Here is a 19,396-nt window from a genome sequence, read left to right on the forward strand (position 1 = left end):
GCCGATGAACCTTGTTAGCGTCACATGACTGTCTCTGTTTCTCAGTATCGTGGTGTTAAGATCTCATGACACCCAGCAATGTGATAGTAAAGAGAGACAGGTTGGAGAATCATGTGTCTACAGAAAGTTAATTCTACTGTTCCAAAAACTCAGTCATTTAGCAGTTTGACAGAATAAAAGCTTTGTGTCCCTGCTGCTGCTGCTGTATACACACTAACGCTCCCTCAGGTCAGGTCTTATAGTATTTCTTGACCGAGTATTGAGCCTGTTTCCAGGTAAAAGTCGTAGCATGCAAATAATGTATCTGTTCTCATAGAATAGAAAGAAAAAGAGGAGAAAGAAAGAAGTAGGTGAAAGATTCTGGTTAAGAGCTGAGATGTTATACTGCAGGTAACTGGTGGTGATGAAACACGGGTGTGGGTATTCAGCCAGTGTCAAGCTGCTCCTGCAAACATAAAACAAAGAAACATTTGGAATGTGAAAAAAATGACACAGTGCAGTTTTAAGTACAGTATTATTATTTTTAGCCTTTTAAAGGTATCATCAGTTGGTCAACAACCAAGTGTTGTTGTCCATTTATTTGTTGTCACTTGGGGATAAGTCCTACTGACCTTGGTGACCCCATGACCTTTTAGGGCCACTGTGTCATTAAATGTTTCCTACAGGAGAAGTCTTTGTTTATGTGCACATCACTTCAAATGTGTATTAGTTAGCAAATGCTAGCTAAATGCTAAAGTTAGATAACAAAGGCAGTAAACCATAGTCCAGCTGTTTTCATAGATTAAACATTACAAGCTAAAGGAAGATGATGTTGAACTAAAGTACTATGTTGATCTAGTTTGAGTGCTGATGCCAGATCTAGAAAATGCAACTAACATGTGATACATGATGTAATTTGCCTAAACGCCCAGAAAGCTGGAGTTGAATTTTCATGAGAGCAAATGCTGATTTTCAGGAGAGATGTGAAATTAGAAAGAGGCTTTGTGTGTGTGCGGAAGAGGTCGCGAGGGGTGGAGCTGGGGAAGAAGGCGACAGGAACAAGCAGATTTTTATCCCATTGATAGTCGGGTAATTAAGAAAATTAAAGTAAATTACAGGGTGGGAGGATCAGCTGCAGTGGTAATGGAGCCTGATGCCTTATCATGACAAAGAGTTGGAGGATAAGCAAAGACTAGATTGTGTTGCAGAACATGAGGAACTAACATTGACTCCTAAATGTATTATTAACCTCTATTTAATGTACACTGACGCTGTCTGTGAGTTTTATTGTGTTTGGAGGTGGAAAGACACTGAGTTTCATCACGATCATCAGCACAAAGGAGAAATTGGACTTGACCCATCACTTCCTTGTACAGACAAATTAATTCTGCTGCTGACCCTGCAGAGAGGAAGAACCCAAACCATGGCTCGGCGGTGAGTGTCTTACATTTTTATGAGGTGAAGTAAATTCTTTCTGTGATGTATGTTAGATTTTTTCTTTCTTGTTACTTCTGTTTTTGTACCTGTATCAATGCATGCTTCAGCATAACCTTTATGTCTTTACAGTTTTACTGTGTTGTTTATTTTTTTACTTCCTTCCTTGCTCACTTAGTAGAGACAGTGCATGAGCAGGTAAATATGCCAGATTATTGCCACTGGTTAATTTAAATCTGTAGTCCCTAGGCAGGTTGATAGAACAAGACAAAATACTCAAGTACATACAAGGTAAGAAAACTAACAGGAACCAAACAAGAAATTAAATATATTTAACCCTTAAGAGTTCCTGGGGACATTTCCATTTTGGCTGTGTTAAATGAATATAGCTCAAATTTTCCAAGGGATATTGATTTTTGGTCAACTTTAGAACTGTCATCTCAGTTTCTTTAATTAGCTTAAAATGGCTAAACTACACAAGAACTTAAATATTTTGTTCCTAGCAGCACCACCTTCCCAAAAACAGCTGTAGAAACATTATATATTAATGTTTTTATTCCATGTTAAATTAGTCAATCTTTTAAAGCTACTTCAGCCTTTATACAGTACATATCAAATATTAATAATATTTTTGAATTTTTCTTTTGAATTATTAACCCATTATGCCAGTATTTTATTTAGAAAAAAAACAAACAAATACAATAATTTCCATAAAATACATTTCAAGGAATACATTTACTATTAATATATAATGTTTTTACAGCAGTTTTTGGGATGGTGACATTTTCTGCTGCTAGTAACACATTTGTAAGTTTTTTAACTTACAAAAGGAACTAACAATGACGACAACAACAACAAACACAAATATGTGATGCAGCTTGGCAAAACAAAACTGATTTACCCTTTTTTTTACAAGTTGTGTTTTCTGCCATACATTTTTGTGAATGTGAATGATCCCAGGTCTGTGTTGTGAGGTCAGTCTTGGGCAGAGGAAGTGATGGTGATAAGCATTCATCATAATAATGAGTGTAGAAGCAACACATGATGAATGGTCATTTCCTAATCCCACTTCCACTGAAAAATATAATTATGCCATAAAACTCTGTGTTGCTATAAAACAATGTTCCCCAAACATTTCAATATTGGAACCTGTGACCCAATTCACAATATAAATTGTGACACAAGCAAAATTGTTCATGCTATAATGCTTCTGACTATTGAAATGTAATTTCATGTAAATGCCATTTTATGGCAGTCGTTACCAGAGACTTGATTTTCATTTCCGAGTCTCTGGGAATGACTTCCATAAAATATGACACCTTCTATATTATATTATTATTGAAGAGATGTTTCCTGGTAGAAGTGGTGTTAATCTGTTATCTGATAGACAAGATGGAATTGCCTAATGATGCATGGTATCATATTGTTGATCCCTAAACAAGCCAGAAAACTGGACCCAAATGCACGAGAGATGTGTCTTTTAAGTCATTTATTCAACTAAATTCAGTTTAATTTGATTCAAACAGCTGTATTTGTCCAACCAGGGGCAATTAATTTTAGAGCAGCATGATGAAGACAGCAAAACACAGACTTTACATATAGCAGTATACATAAGGCAAGTGCATCAGGAGCCTGTAGTTGATAAGAAGCCTCATTTAACAATGCAATTATATACAGCAAAGCAAAAAACATAAATAGATATGGTTCAATGTATTAAAAAACAAGACAAAGAAAAGCTTCACAGTCAATAAGCAGTAACCATGTACAAATGTAATGACTATTTGCTTCAGTCAGCACTGTAATAATAATAATATCATTATGAAAGTGATAACATGTAGTGTGCAGTAAACAGCACATGTGTATATGTATATATATGTATATAAATTCAGTAGATATGGATTAGTGTGCATTATGCTTTTTAAATGCCCGTGGTGATTGTGAAATCACGGTATTATGGTCTGATAATGACTGGAATTGACAGAAATACTGACAATAGATAATGGATGCACACACACACACACACACACACACACACACATACACACACACACACACACTTATATGGAGGTGGGAGGGTTTGGATTGCAAATAAGGAAGTGCTGTGTGACTCTGACCTTTGTGTGTTGCACATTCACAGACAGACAGACACACAAACACACCTGGAAGTAAAGAGCAAACAGTCACTAGACTAGTAACAGACAGGTGGACAGGTGAAGGGGAAAGCCTTGCAAGCAGACTATGAGACAAACTACAGGAAGCTCAAAGTGCACTTTTTGGATTATTTTTATTCCTCTAATCAATGTGGAATAACTGACTGATAACGTTTTGGGGTCTCGTTTAAAAAAAAGAAGTTTGTCAGCGGTGAGGAGGATTCTTTGCTGTTTTAGTTCCCTCTTGCTTTCACTATTTCATGAAAGGAGACATAAAAAGGAAGGAAGGGGAGAGCAAGTGAGAAAACGACAGAGAGGAGGGGACAGAGACGTATACAGTCTCGGAGCGTCTCAGAGAGGTGTCAGTTGTTTTCAGAGGCAACTGAGAAGAGTAAGTGTTTACCTGCTTTCTTCTGGGGACAGTGAGCGGTCAGAGAGTTAGAGAGAGGAGTGGGTGGAGGGAGGTTAAGTTGAGGAGAGTTCAGGTGGTTAAAGGGTTGTTTTGTGGATGTGTTGTGATAACCGAGAGTTGATGAGTTGATCGTTTGATCGTGTCGGACAGTAAAAAGGGAGAGTTCTTGACAACGAAAAGCACTTGTTCAGTTTAAACGATGATATTTTGCTGTATGTAGACTGAGGAAGTAGTGAGTGACAGACACTTCTTTACAAGATCAGAGATAAACATTACTCATGTACAAGTGACTTCTCAAATCATTCTCCTTCTCTTTGGTGCCAACAGAAGAGAAGAGACAACATGGTTCGGTGAGTCAGGCCTTCGTCAGACACTGTAATACTCTCTTAGCTAACTCTCTAACGCTGGTTGTGTTCTGTTGTGTTTTTTGTGTGCAAGCCATGATGACAACTTCTCTGTTTCCATTCCTCCTTTGCTGTCTTTCCCCAGCATTTGACTTGCCGTGCCATGTTCTTGTATCATGTGATGTATGTGATGTGTCGAGTGTCATTTTTGTAAAGAAGTTGTGTCACAAATGATGCTTTTAGTTCAGTTGTCGATTAAAAAAGTCCCTCTTCTTTGAAAGACGTTTTTACAAGGTTACCTTTAGTTTTATTTCTGTAATCGTTTTCCTGTCAGTCCATCTCTTTGTCTTTGTAAAAGCCCACAATTAACGTTGAGGCACATGTTTATGTATAAAGTAAACATACAGAACACACCACTTTCAAACATTATACTCCATGTCATTTAGGCTTTATATTTATCTATGTAATATTTATTATATTTATCACAGTAAAACAACCAAAAACGTTTCTGATGAAATATCAATTAAGGTGCCTTCGATTACATTAATTACAACTTCATGTGAAAGCTGCAGGTTTGCAGGATAAGATAAACTAATCCTTCATTAGCCCCATGACTCGTAACTTTGAAAGTTGCATATTACAGTTGGGATATATTATAATCATTTTATATTTTTTACTATTGTTTTGGTTCAGTTAAAAATGTTGAAACATGCTATTTCATTCTGTCAGTGCTGACGTGGTTGTGTGAAAAGCACCTGGGCTTCACAATGTTGCAAGAAGCAGCTTCACGTCACAGTTAATCGTGAAGATTGCTGTTATTGTGGTGTGGTCTTCTTAAAAACAGTGTTGTAATGTGTCGTTTTAGTGACTTTAAGAGCTTAGCACAGAGTCAGTTATATCTCTACACAAGCTTTATTGTGAGGGATAATGACCACGTGCGGCTGCACTCAGAGGGCAATGAGTGATTTCTTTCAATATCAAACATCATTTCAATGAATCAAATTGGTTTAAGCTGAAAAAAACAAACACATACATGTACACACATACATATATATGTATATGTATATATACACACACAAAATAGGGACTAAATGACCTGGCGTAAACCAAGTTTTTTTTTATTAAATGTAATACCTTTTTCTTTAAATGTATAATTATAATCAATTGTTAATCGATGCTTAATGTGAATCAACTGCGAGTTTAATACAAGCTCTATCAAGATTGAACAGGAGTGAAATCTGCCCCTTTTTTCTGCAGTGATGCTACACACGATACATTTCCCACTCTATGGAAACACACACACACAGTATACTTGAATATTTCACTACACTTATCCACATTTATGTTAATGTGCATTTGTGTTTGCTGTGTTTTGTGTGCAGGTGTGTATATTTACTGCGTACTTACAGTATATATATATATGTGTGTGTGTGTGTGTGAACGCAGGTGGTTTCACAGAGACATCACTGGCTTGGAGGCCGAAAATATACTCAAGAATCGAGGCATCCATGGCAGCTTTCTGGCTCGACCTAGCAGGAAGAATATCGGAGATTTCTCTCTGTCTGTCAGGTAATAAATCTTATTTCCCCTTCTTTGAATGACATGATTAAACAGCATAGTGTTAAAAATATGAAGCGCACAGCGGCACATGGACTATTCACCTCAGCAAACCCTAATAAAAATATCCTCACAGATTTTGAATTTGTTTTCATTTCAATCTGGTGTCGTCACCTTGAATTTATAAATATATATTTTATATATTACATATTAAATTGATGCTTGTTCTTCAATTAATTCAGCTGATCTACACAAAAGACTCAGATTTGAAGTACATATGATAACCGAGTCATATGAAATTTGTGTGATAAAATGGTTCTTGTTTGTGTGCGAAGTGTCTCACATATTCACTGATCATAGTCTGTGGTTCAAAGAGATAAACAGTGACATTTGACACAAGTGACACATGTTTTCTGTGTGTTGAAGTGGTGACAGGTACAGTGTTGTATGAGAAAGTTTTCATGAGCTGGAGTTTACATCGAGCAGAAAGTTCAATGCATTGTTGCTCGCAGTTTAAGTCTGTATTCATAGGACGTAAAGGTTCATATTAAATTGAGATCATAGGTCTGTAATAAATTAGTAGATAAATGGCCGTACTTCATACTTTCATTCTCCTTTGTCTCAATTTGAAGTTCTTTCTTTTGCACATCCCAGAGTCCAGTAGACCCCACAACAAGACATCCAATGATAAATAATATGATAACCTTAAATTATATAGTGCTTTCTGAAACAGCATTCAAAAAGGGATTAAAAACACACACGTATATATATATATATATATATATATATATATATATATATATATATATATATACACATATATATATATAAATACAAACACAGTAATACAATGATAGAATAATAAATACTCTAAAACATAAACAAAATTAGGTAAAACTGGAACTTCAGTTTTGATTTAAAGGAGGACACTGACTCCACAGGGACGTACTTACTTCAAAAGCTCTGTCCTCTTTTGTTTTCGGGTGAAACATTTAATTTTGGCAGTAAATACTAGTGCTCATAACGGGTTTTTACTGCTGTGGCAGATGCGGAGATTAACTGAACCTACGAAACAAGTTTGACATCACATATTATTTTATTATTATATTTATTATACTAATTATACAGAATGGAATCTTTGAAAACAGGACACTGATATTCCACAGATGAGCCACAGCAATAATGCGAGTTGCGAGTTCTAAAAAGTCTTTATATGAAGTTGTCTCCAGCCGTAGGCACCATGGTAGTACTGTGCATCCTATTGTTAAAACACCGCGGGACAGAGATGCTCTCTTCATTGTCATTAGAAAGGTTTTGTTTTTGCAGGTGAGTCAGTTTGGCCTAACGGCTCTTTCTGTCATCTCAGGGTGGGTGAGCTGGTGACACACATCCGCATCCAAAACACAGGAGACTACTACGACCTGTATGGCGGCGAGAAGTTTGCCACCCTGTCAGAGTTGGTGGAGTACTACACGGCAGAGAACGGCATCCTACAGGACAGGGACGGCACCATTATTGAGCTCAAATACCCGCTCAACTGCTCTGACCCCACCACTGAGAGGTGGGTGCATGTTTACTGTCCTCACTCACTCTTCATCAGCCCCTCTGTAGATGAATGTGGCCCACACACCCACTGGCATTCTCAGTATATTAAACCAATGCGATGAGCAGAATCTGCTGTTTACTTCCTACAGATAATGAGTGCAGTTTGTAGGTTTGACGTCTCACCTAGTTTTAATCTTTTCCTCTTGGGGAAAAGTTTCTTCATCTTCTTCTTGTTGTTTTAGATGATTTTGGTGCCATTAGCATCTTTGCTTTGTCAAAATGTGAGTCAGTGAAAACAACCCCCCCACAGTGGAGACACTACGAACCCACGGCTGTCAAGGGTTCATACTTTCACTCGCCTAGATTAATTAACACACACTATTTGTTAGAATGTTTCCTAATTTCACATGATCAGACTTTTCTATACTTTTGTTTACATGTAATACATCCATTGTTTACTTTTTGTCTGTGAATACAGATTTCATTTTGTAAAATGTGAGCTGTCTTTATAGTTTTTATTTTTTCTGCATGTTGGGTTCTTCCGTCTGCCTTCGAAACTGGTTTTGATTTTTTTTTTTTTAAATCCTGTTCCCCAGTACACGCATTGAGCTCCATGTTTTGCTCATTTGTCAAATGTATTTTCATACGTATGAGTTGATATTCACTGTTTATGCACACATTCTCCTTTAGAATTCCATGAAATTGCTGTTGGAGTAAAGTGGGCTCATGTCCAGCTAGTCGTGACAAAGCGTCATAGAGGACACTACTTTCTATCGTGTGGGTGTGTGTGTGTGTGTGTGTGGGTCTGAGTGTGTGATTGTGTGATTGTGTACTTCACCCAAGCTAGAGGCTTTACCCGTCCTCCCCACCCCTCTGTCGTCCTTCTCTGTGTCAGTTGTCTAACTTCCCTTTTGTTGTTGCGGTTGGAAACTTAAGGTTTTGACACTTTTGAAACCAATGGACAGACCTGACTTGTCTTCCTCTATTGCACACACCACCATGTTCTTGCTCACTCTGTCTTCCTCATCTCATCTCCCTCGTCTCTCTCGTTCTCTCTCTCAGCAGTGCACACACCTCAGCTGGTCACTGTTTGGGCAGTTTTCAGTCGCACTAAATCAAATTTAACACGAAGTGAAGATATCACACTCACACTGGTCAAATGCCCACGAATCAAACAAAACATGTAAATAAATGAATAGAAAGGGACAAAATGATCACATGGCGTCATACAGGCTGTTCTTTACCTTCTTCACTTTGCACACACGGTGTTTTTGTTGCTGCCTCACACAGCCTGCCGTCAGTAAGTAAGTCAGGTGGAGATTCATTTACTTCTAATTTCAGCTTTTGTAAAGGACATAGACCTTGATTTTACGAGTGAATAAATCAAAGAAGTGGCCTGTGTTCAATTGAAAAAGCGCAGAGCGAGCATGCAGGTGTGGTGATGGTGGTGATAGTGGGGTTACCAGTAGTTACTAAAATGCGAGGGGGGGAGGGGGGAGGGGTGGTGGTGTTGTTATAAATACTTTGTCCTCCTCGCCCAGAGAAACCTGTCATCAGAAATTTTCCGACCGCAAGACAGGAAGTTCAGAAGAAGAAATCGAAAACTCTGCCTAAATTAAGTCACAAAACAACATAGTGTGCACACATATGTCGACACACACACACAGAGTACAGTGATGGACATAAATATAACCAGTGTCTAACAACATTGCTATGTGCTGTTTTAACATGTTGGTTTGATTGTGTACAGTGGTTTAACACTTCACACACTTTAACAGCCTTTAACAGACTGATGCCTGATGATGGTTCATCACAAAAGCACTAGATAAGGGACGTCTGTGTCGTGTGTCTTTTTACAGGTCGCAGCAGCCACACTTTTAGATCAGGACTTGAAAATGTGACTGCGACCGTGTCCATGATCTATCTGTGCTTTTTTCTGAACCAGGTGGTACCACGGTCACCTGTCCGGGCCCAATGCAGAAACGCTCCTCTCTGAGCGAGACGAGCCGGGGACCTTCCTGGTCAGAGAGTCACTGTCCAAACCCGGGGACTTTGTCCTCTCTGCTCTGACGGATGAGAAGGGCAAAGCAGGTAGAAAGCGGGTCTCTCACATCAAGATCATGTGCCAGGTGGGTGCTGGTTCTCCAGTCTGTGTGTGTGTCACATGCAAGGTAACATCTGTATAAATATAGAGATTGTTTTTTTGGTTATTATTGACCCTCCAAAACGAAAAAAAAAACAAACAGATTCATCCATCCATCCACTGCTTTATCCTCCACATGAGGGTCACTGGTTCCAGTCCCAGCTGCCATAGGGTGAAAGGCTGGGTACACCCTGGACAAGTCACCAGTCCATTGCAGGGCCCACACACTCACACTCTGACCTCAGTTTAGAGTGTCACAGCACATAAAAAAAACCAAAAAACTGAAATATTCCCAGAGCTGTGCTGTGCACTTTGAAATAGCGTTAAAGTCTCATTTCCCCATGTTGTGCAACAGCAGAGTGTCGGTTTGTCATATTTTGAAATTCTTATAGTTTATTTATGTGGAGACTAGTTACCGTGTGGAAGGTCTCCAACATTTGTTCACAGATACTTAAAATAGTTAACTTTTTTGAGTGTGAATGGTATGAAACCAAAAACTACAAGACTGTGCAAAAATGTATGTAAAGCTCACGAATGCCTTGGATAAACTAGCCCTTTTCAACATTACACAGTTGGACAGTCAGGTTTTACCAATGACATCAATTATGGTTTCATTCAAACTCCTGCTTTTGTTTAAGTGTTAGGTTTAGACTAACACTTTTCGCTGAGTGATTTGTGTTATTTTTCCTGTAAATTCTGACTTTATTCCAGTAAAGAGATGGATAAATAGTATTGCTAAAACAACAGATCTAATGCACAGTGCTGTACATTTGTCCACTCTCTGTAAATGGCTTCTAGTGTCAGACACAGCACAGAGACACACAGTCTCAGGCAAACTCTACCTCATTTTCATAGATTATAATCTTCTGTCACCATCACGGCCTTTGCATGTTATTTTTAGCTGTGGTTGATCTCACAGAAAATACTGTGCCCTCCTTTCGTCTAAATGAGAACCATTGTGTATCATTTTGTGCATTAGTGATGATAGAGATAACTGGAAGGTTACAAACGGCAAAGTTTCACTGCAGGTTTTACTGTGTAAGAGGACTACTGCATTATTTTAAATATCTTTCGTATTTTGATAATCCAATCCAATCCAATCCAACTTTTTACTATTTATAAAGCCTTTTTAACTATTTATAAAGCACTTTAAAAAACAACAGCTGAAACCAAGTGCTGTATATCAGAGATAAATAAAACAAAATATAAAAAATGTGTGACCTAATAGACCTAACAAGAACAAACAATAAAACAATAAAATACTATAGAAAGTATAAAAACAACACAAATAAACAAGTTATAAAACTATAAAAAAATTATAAAAACCAACATCTCGTACTGGGTTGAAAGCCAGAGAGTAAAGATGGGTTTTAAGATGCGTTATAAAAGTATATACAACAACAATAATAATAATAATGATAATGTCTCATATGTTTTTTTATTATTTTATATTATTGTTTATTCAATTATGCATTTGTATTTTGTACATTTTAGATCTAATCTAAAATTAGAAATGAGATCTTTTAGATCTCATTTTGAAATCAGTTTTTTTTTTTATTGGTCAATATATCCACTATCAGACAGTTTGGTACAGACTGTGTCTCGACCCTCTGACACTGTGTGTGTGTGTGTGCCCAGAATGACAGGTATACAGTGGGCGGCTCAGAGATGTTCGACTCACTGACAGATCTGGTGGAGTTCTACAAACGTAAGGGCATTGAGGAGATTTCCGGTAACTGGGTGCATCTCAAACAGGTATGAATGATGATGTCTATAGATCAGGTCAAAAGATGTAGGAAGAAACAGAAGGTTCAACATTCATTTATCAGCTTATTGCAATATTTTAGGGCTAAACCTTCATCTGGTAAATCTCTCTCTCCCTCTCTCTCCCTCTCTCTCCCTCTCTCTCTCTCTCCCTCTCTCTCTCTCTCTCTCTCTCCCTCTCTCTCTTAGCCGTATTACTCCACCAGAGTGAATGCAGCAGACATCGACTGCAGGGTGAAAGAGTTGAATCAGACCAAACAGCAGGAGGGCAAGGAAGAAAACAGCAAGGCGGGCTTCTGGGAGGAGTTTGACGTAAGATTTGACCTGGCCTCACTTTTTTATTTATATGTCACATTTCTGATTTTAAACATTGGGTGTCGAAATCAACTTTTTTTTTTCTTACTTCCTAACCAGAGTCCAGCTTTAAAGCAGAGGTAATAGACTACCATCTTGTGGTGGTAGAATATAATAAGTCTGAAACACACAGTGAAAACCTGTAAAAAATAAAATTATCATTATTTTCTTAACCACATCAGTTCTAGTAACTGATGTGGTTAAGAAACTAGTTACAAGTCTATTAAACTTTGCTCATCCTTAAAGATATAAAAGATCTAAAGGCAAAGGTCACGACCATGACAATGAATATGAATAATGTTTTATTATTGCTTAAAATGAATACAATTATTACTTAAAAGTATTTAAGTATAAGTTGCCATATTATTTTCTATTGCTCAACAAATTCATCTATTGACCATCTGTCTCACCTCAGCACCATAAGATCTTAGATCTAGATGGATACAGAGGAGTTTCGTTTTTCCTGCACTTTTGAGTGACAGTTGGATTTATTCTTTCATTTCCTGTCATTATAAAACATATATACACACAATAGTAATAATAACTGTAATCTCTCCTGCCAGGCTCTGCAAAAGTTGGAGGCAAAGGTGAAAAGGAGCAGAGAGGAAGGACAACGACTTGAAAACAAGAGCAAAAACAGATATAAGAACATTCTTCCCTGTGAGTTTTTCCCTGTCATCGTGCTTCGAATGAACACATCCGCATTCTGACAGAGCTCATTTTGACCGAACCTCTTCCTCTCTCCGTGCACCACTTGTTTTCTCCCACAAGTCGATGACACCAGGGTCATCCTGCAGGACGCCGATCCCAGTGTTGTGGGTTCAGATTACATCAACGCCAACTACGTCAAAGTGAGTTTGCACACGACAAGAGGAAAAGTGGCAGACGTGTGCTGCTGCGGCGTCATTCATATTATTCTTTTTAGTCTTGATTGTGTGTCTGTGTGTTTATTCACTGGTTGACATTGTTTACAGAATAACCTGTGGGAGTCCGGAGGTCAGAAAATGTACATTGCCGCTCAGGGATGTTTAGCAACAACTGTCAATGATTTCTGGCAGATGGTATGGCAGGAGAACACGCATGTGATCGTCATGACAACGAGAGAAGTCGAGAAGGGGCGGGTCAGTGTCAGCGCAACCGTTTTTACACTATGAGGATGCAACTTAAACTTATGTGGGAACGTTGTTGACAATGATTTTCTGACTTTTGGCCATTTGACGTATGTAAACATATTCACAATTTACTTAGAGTTCATAAGAGTTCATTAGAGTTCATAACTGAGAGGACAAAAATCTCATCAGTCAAATTCACATCATATAAAAGAGAAGTCAAGTCAAACAACCTAACCCCATGACATAACTAAAACAAACAAACAAGAACAAAAGCCAGTCAAAGGCTTTTTGTACTCGTGTGCTGGAAGTGAACCGTTCAGATGAAGTGACAAATGATTTGTGTATTTTTGTGCAGAATAAATGTGTGCCATACTGGCCAGACCTTCATACCTCCAAGGGGTTCGGGCGCTACGTGGTGAACTTTGTGTTGGAGAGAGAAGCTGTGGATTACAAAGTCAGAGTTTTGGAAATCTCTCCTATGCACATGGTAACGTCCTAACACCAACCTCTCACCTCAGTGCACTCACTCGTCCCTGTGTATGTGCTGTAGCTGATGTGAAACACATTTCAGTGGTTATAGTTTCACCTCGTGTTTTCCCCGTCTTTGACAGCCAAAGCACTCTCGTCAAGTATGGCACTACCAGTACCTCAGCTGGCCTGACCATGGTGTCCCTCAGCAGCCAGGTGGCGTCCTCAGCTTCCTCACTGAAGTTAATGTGAAACAAGCTGAAAATTCTCATGCTGGACCCATAATCATCCATTGCAGGTACAGAAAAGATAGAGCAGGGATTATAGAGCCAATGTAACGATGGAGGTGAATGTACCTGATATTTATTCTGTCTGTTGTCGGCACAAAAATGTAACCTGCGTAAAAGAAGCTTTGGACACAAACAGTGGAGGTGTGAGACTCATCCGAGCAGTCATCACAATACTGTGACTTTAAAGAACCGATACTTATCATGGATTTGTGGATGAAACCTTTGGTCCAACATGTTAAAACATGGTGTGAGTGTAATATTCTATTACCACAGCATTTACATTGTTCTTACCAAGCTGGAAAATACATTAAATAGAAGGTGGTTCATTCTAGAGCTGCAACTAACAATTATTTTCATAATCGATTAATCTGTCAATTATTTTCTCGATTAATCGAGTAATCGTTTGGTCCATAAAATGTGAGAAAAATGTTGATCAATGTTTGTCAAACCTGGAAATGATGACTTGTTTTTGTCCACAAACCAGAATGCTTCACCTTTAATGATTTCTTTGTTATCTGGTGCAAAGGAATGAAGAAAATATTCAAATTTAAGAAGCTGAAACCATCCGAACTCTTGTTTGAAAACAGCTTCAAACCGATGAATCGATTATCAAAATATTTGGCGATTCATTTAGTAATCGATTAATAATCGAGTAATTGTTTCAGCTCTAGTTCATTCATTCATTCATCGATCGTCTACTGCTTCATCCACCACATGAGTGTAGCGAGGCCACTGTTAATAAAAGTATTACTATACTATGACCTTCATATTACTGTTACTGCACTGCTCTGTTAAGTGTTTCCCAGGTTACAGGTGTAAATAGTGAAATAACTGATGGCTGAGTTCCATTTATCTTTCTCTGGTGCAGAACAGAGCCATCATTCATGCGATCAGAAACACCTGTGTCAAAATGGCTGCTGTACAAAGAGGCCATTGTTTGAGTTTTCTGCGTCCACACACACACACACACACACACACACACACACAAAGCTGATGATGTATTTGTAGGACCATATGTTTTTTCCAAATTCTCACATTTTAATTGTGCGATGTGCTGGAACTGGGATTCCCTTATTTGTGTAATGCTGTGAAAAATGTCACAGCTCCAAGGTTTCCAGACTTTCATAATCTCGGGCTTAGTTAAAAGTTAAAGATTAAAATGATCATATTTTCAAGATTAAGATTAATAGTCGAACAAAAGAGCCCTGAGACAACTTACAAATGATCCTTTTGGAATTCTTCCATGTGATACGTCGGACACTGAGGCTTTTTGTGTGTTAAAACCGCTTGCTGCATGATTCTGTGATCCTTAGGGCGAGTATTTTTACACTGCAGATTGTAACAAACACAGGACTCCACACTAATCCAAACATGTCAGGGAACTACGGTGGCTTTCATATGCATATATTCATAATTGAAACACTCTTTGACAACTCCTTCCCTCTCCTACTCTCTCTGATGTTTCACCTTTTTTTACATTTTTACATTAATGTGGGTAAAGCTGCTCTTTTTAATTTGTTCCTGCTTCAAATCGTGAAATGCACACACTGGCGGCACAAAATGGCAGCCTCTGTAAAACAAGGCCCTTGCCCCAAAGGCTTATTCTACGACTACAGAAACCAAATGCTTTTTATTTTATAGCAATTACACATTTGTACAAATATACTTATCATTGGTTTATTCGGTGTCTGCAAATAAACCCTTTAAATGCATCTTGTTTTGATGAATGCAAAGTTATATTAAATGACTTGTGTCCATGAATTTGTGCAGCGCTGGCATTGGAAGGACAGGCACAATTATGGTGATTGACATGATCCAGGAGACCATTGACACTCAGGGTAAAAAATAATGTCCATTTAAAGTACACCATTTTCTGTTTTGTTTTGTTTATCATACTGACTCCATCCATTTTCGTGCAGGTATGGACTGTGATATTGACATCCCAAAATACATCCAGATGGTGAGGGAGCAGCGCTCTGGTATGGTGCAGACAGAGGCCCAGTACAAGTTCATCTACCTGGCTGTGTCCGAGTACATACAGTCCACCAAAGCCACAAACAACGCCTCCATGGTGAGCTACACCCAGGCACAGAATCCAGGAAAACAAAGTCTCACCATCAAACACTGTGGGATTTAATCTGCTCTTGTATTTGAAATAGCAATAACAAATAAGTAAATACAGATATATAAAGTGGATCGATAGGCCTTTGCACTTGTGGATGTGCTGAGAGGTTCAGTCCCAGCAGGAGGAAATGTTATCAGAGAGCAGCTTGTGAAACATGAACGTTGACCCTGACCCTAAAAAAAACACTGCATCACATAGACACATAGACAAGTCATGTGATCTCTGTGTGTGTGCCTCAGCTGTTCTGTATCAGTCATATCTGAACCTTCTCTGTTTCTCTTTTCCCCAGGAAGTTGATACTGAGTATGGAAATCTGCAACTCAAACACCCGCAAGTGAGCAGGAAGGTCTCAAAGTGAGTGTGTGTGTGTGATTTTTATGCCCCTTATATAATGAATTCACACTGTCTCTCCAAACCTCACAACTCTGCCCTACTTTCTTGAAAAAAAAAAACAACGACTTTGGACTGCACTGCAAGAAATATTCATAATTTCAGTTGAAACGTGTCATTTTCCTTAAAAGCTGCACTGATTCGTATAATTTCTAGTTTAAGTTTCAACAGCAATCCTGACAGAAACACACACACACACAAAAAACAACTGTTTGAGGAAACTTTGGACAGACATTTGAGTTCTTCCATGAATCTCACTGACTTTCCACTTTCCATTGAAATATTTCCACATTCACAGCCAGATAGACTGTCATGGTGGTTTAGTACAAACATCAAGTCCCTGGTTGTTACACATGATCACCCAGTCTGTGGGCATCATAATCCACGTCTGACATCAGCAAAATGCATCTGTTTTGAATATGGAGGATGTAATCCAAATTCAGCCATTGTTTTTAGTCCCAGTCAGGAAACATGAGACATAAAGGCGACACAAGCTCCTGTTTCTCCTCGTCTAATGTGTGATTCTTCTCGGTGCAGTTAGATTCTAAAGTGTTTTAACCAAAGCACTCAGTGGTCGTGCTGTGAGCATTATCTGTTTGTCACTGAACAACCACAATCTGTTGACTGCTGAGATAACTATGAATGTGTGGCAGTCTCACCAAATGAATGAATGTATTCAGCTAAGAAAAAAAATAAATAAAACAAAGACAACGGATCATCTGCACCCCATTGACTTCACAGCAGCATTTATGCTCAATGTGTGTAGAAAAATAGGAGAAAAAAAATCTAATTTAATCTAAAAGAGGTGCACTGAAAGCACTCACTGCAATCTAAAAACTTTGAATTTTTATTATCTCAGTGCTATGGTGAAGTATTAGGGCCATGAATGAAGGAATAATTTCTTTACCATGATGAAAAATAATACACTAAAGAGGCTGTGCGTGACCAGTCATCAAAACTCTGCTTTCATCATGGGATCGAAAAATGAGATTGAACTGGTTGTGTAATCAAAGTGCAATCAGGAGAGTATGTTGTGTGATCTAAGAAAAAGAGGAGGGAAACAACAGACTTCAAAGCAACAATGTGATCCAGGCACTCCAAACAAAAGAGCATGAAAAAAACAATGAAAGAGGTTGTCCAGTATGTGGCAATCTCCAAGAAGATGGGATTCTATTGTCAGTGCAAACAAAAGCTGAGATACTGTAACCCTCACTATGTCTTCAAAAGCATGAGAAGCTCCTCCAAAGCCTCAGAGCTGGTTTTACATTTCATGATGACAGTGATGCTTAAATGGATCACAACCAGAAACAAAGTGATGTGAATTGTTTTACAGTGTACACAGAAAATTGAACACACCCCTCCTCTCTGTGTTGTATTGTCTGAATAATGTTTTTTGACATTTTGGCTTGTGTGCCAAAAGGTCAAGGGTCAAAAGGTGAGCTTAATCAAGTATAAAGTGGCCTTTGTTCTAATTACCCAATTAGTCAAGATAAAACAGCTCACACACTGAATACTTCAGCTGCAAACACTGTGCACTTTGACCCACTTGAAGCTCTGCCAACTTTGAAAAGAAAGATTTGTGTGTTTGTTCTGCTTTAAATTGTCCACATGCAACAGGCCTGTTTATTACCACTCTCTGATCTGTGGCTTATATAAAATATTTTGTTGAGTGGCTGAAGAGTTCACTGATTATGTTTCTGTTTTTTACAGGCAAAAGGATGATGTTTATGAAAATCTGTCAAAAGGAAAGGACACAAAGAAGCCAAAGTCGGACAAGAAAAGCAGCTCATTGCGAAAGAAATAGGAGTTATTTTAATTCCCTAACTGTGTCATGTTATTATATTTATGCAAGCATGTGAGTTGTCTCTCAGTGAAGACCTAATGCAATAATAAATTGCAGGTTTAAATAACTCAATGGCATCTCATCTGAATGATGAATGTCGTTAGAAATAAAGACTGAAAGTGTGTCTAATTGTGTCTCCTTCTTCTTTAGTGGATCTGCCACTTTTGACAATAATAACTGAAAGCTCTAAAAAAACATACACTTTAGCAGGAAAGGAAAAAATGTATCTTTTTTTTAAAGGTACAGTGTGTTGGATTTAGCTCTTCCCTTCCACATGTGTGAGGAAGGAGGAAACTGGAGAACCCAGAGTATAGAGAGAATAGAATACTAAACATTTATTAGCAATTATTTTCATAATTTTAATAATAATAATAATAATAATAATAATTTTATCACAAATCATGTAAATCAACATTAACCTTTTAATTACTGTTGTCCATGTTGTTATTTAATTAATCTGCTCCTAATGTTTATATAAAGATCTGTCTGTGGTAATGGGAACATCCATCCATCTATCCATCCATTATCTACCACGTTAGTGGCAGACAGTTTACCAGTCCATCGCAGGGCCACATACAGACAAACAGTCATTCACTCTTACATTTACACCTACGTTCAATTTATAGTGACCGATTTATAATATAATATAGTTCAGGTGATTATACACTTTTAAAAAAAAGTCTGAAATGGAAATAACTTCACTTAAATCTTTAATTTGGGCTTTTGATTTCATCATTCTGCACTGTAAAAAGTGACCGTAGAATTAACACCAAAATATTGTGAAATCACATGGAAATACAATGCAAAGTAGTTTATTTGAAAATATTTTTCTGTAAACAACTAAATCAAATATAGCTGTAGTTTTTACAGTAAGAGCATGTTGAAAAACACAGTTAATTGGAAAACAATGTGATGCTGTTAAAATGACAAGACCATAATGCTGAAATAACAGCCTTCTAGTCTATACTGAATAGACATAATACTGTATGAAGCGACACAAAATACATACAACTTATATACTGTAAATAAACTCAATCTACATCAGTGCATATGATATATGATTTTTTTTTACATACATAGAGCAGATATATAGCAATTTTTAAATGAAGGAAATATGTAAAAAGGTATTGATTGTTACAATGCTAATTCATAAATAAAGACAACTCAAAATTAACTCCTCCGGGCGTCTGTACTCGCTTTTATTTCGGAAATTGACGCACATTTCCTTTAGGTTTTGTACTGATCGTTTGACAATACAGGCTCTGAAATGAGCAAATAATGAAATGTTTGTTTCAGTGGATATTATAGTGTGTGATCTCTTCCATCCTTTCAGGACGATGTTGATGAACCAGATATTGGGGATGCATCGGTGGCCCTCCTTACAACTATTTTTGACCATGCCGTAAGAACAGTTCACTACACCCCAGTGAAGGTCTGCGTTGTCCTAGAAGGTGATGTGGTGCTGAACCTCTCCAGGCTCACTGAT

The 19,396-nt window shown here is 37.9% G+C and overlaps 1 protein-coding gene across 3 annotated transcripts; it reads left to right on the top strand.

Annotated features, from left to right (window-relative positions):
* Nucleotides 1-3,537: 3,537 nt before the first annotated feature.
* Nucleotides 3,538-18,039, top strand: ptpn6 (protein tyrosine phosphatase non-receptor type 6). 3 transcript variants are annotated; one of them, XM_044033130.1, is made up of 16 exons: nt 3,538-3,954; nt 4,303-4,325; nt 5,766-5,888; nt 7,243-7,437; nt 9,367-9,550; nt 11,203-11,319; nt 11,518-11,640; nt 12,246-12,342; nt 12,454-12,533; nt 12,657-12,803; nt 13,150-13,281; nt 13,406-13,560; nt 15,323-15,390; nt 15,472-15,623; nt 15,967-16,031; nt 17,778-18,039. In XM_044033130.1, the coding sequence occupies exons 2-16, from the start codon at nt 4,318-4,320 to the stop codon at nt 17,869-17,871; spliced, it is 1,740 nt and encodes a 579-aa protein (XP_043889065.1). In that variant the 5' UTR covers nt 3,538-3,954; nt 4,303-4,317; the 3' UTR covers nt 17,872-18,039. The 3 variants fall into 3 exon arrangements, with proteins under 3 accessions (XP_043889065.1, XP_043889067.1, XP_043889066.1); XM_044033132.1 differs by having other exon boundaries at nt 3,538-3,774; XM_044033131.1 differs by lacking the exon at nt 3,538-3,954 and having other exon boundaries at nt 3,961-4,325.
* The last annotated feature ends 1,357 nt before the right edge of the window (nt 18,040-19,396 follow it).

This window comes from Solea senegalensis, linkage group LG9 (genome assembly GCF_019176455.1).
Source record: "Solea senegalensis isolate Sse05_10M linkage group LG9, IFAPA_SoseM_1, whole genome shotgun sequence".
Classification (NCBI taxonomy): domain Eukaryota; kingdom Metazoa; phylum Chordata; class Actinopteri; order Pleuronectiformes; family Soleidae; genus Solea; species Solea senegalensis.

What these genes read in the sequence shown, in the direction of transcription:
- ptpn6 (XM_044033130.1), top strand. An exon ending in TCAACGCCAACTACGTCAAA is followed by an intron (nt 12,534 to 12,656) that starts GTGAGTTTGCAC and finishes CATTGTTTACAG; the next exon opens with AATAACCTGTGGGAGTCCGG. An exon ending in CCACAAACAACGCCTCCATG is followed by an intron (nt 15,624 to 15,966) that starts GTGAGCTACACC and finishes TCTTTTCCCCAG; the next exon opens with GAAGTTGATACTGAGTATGG.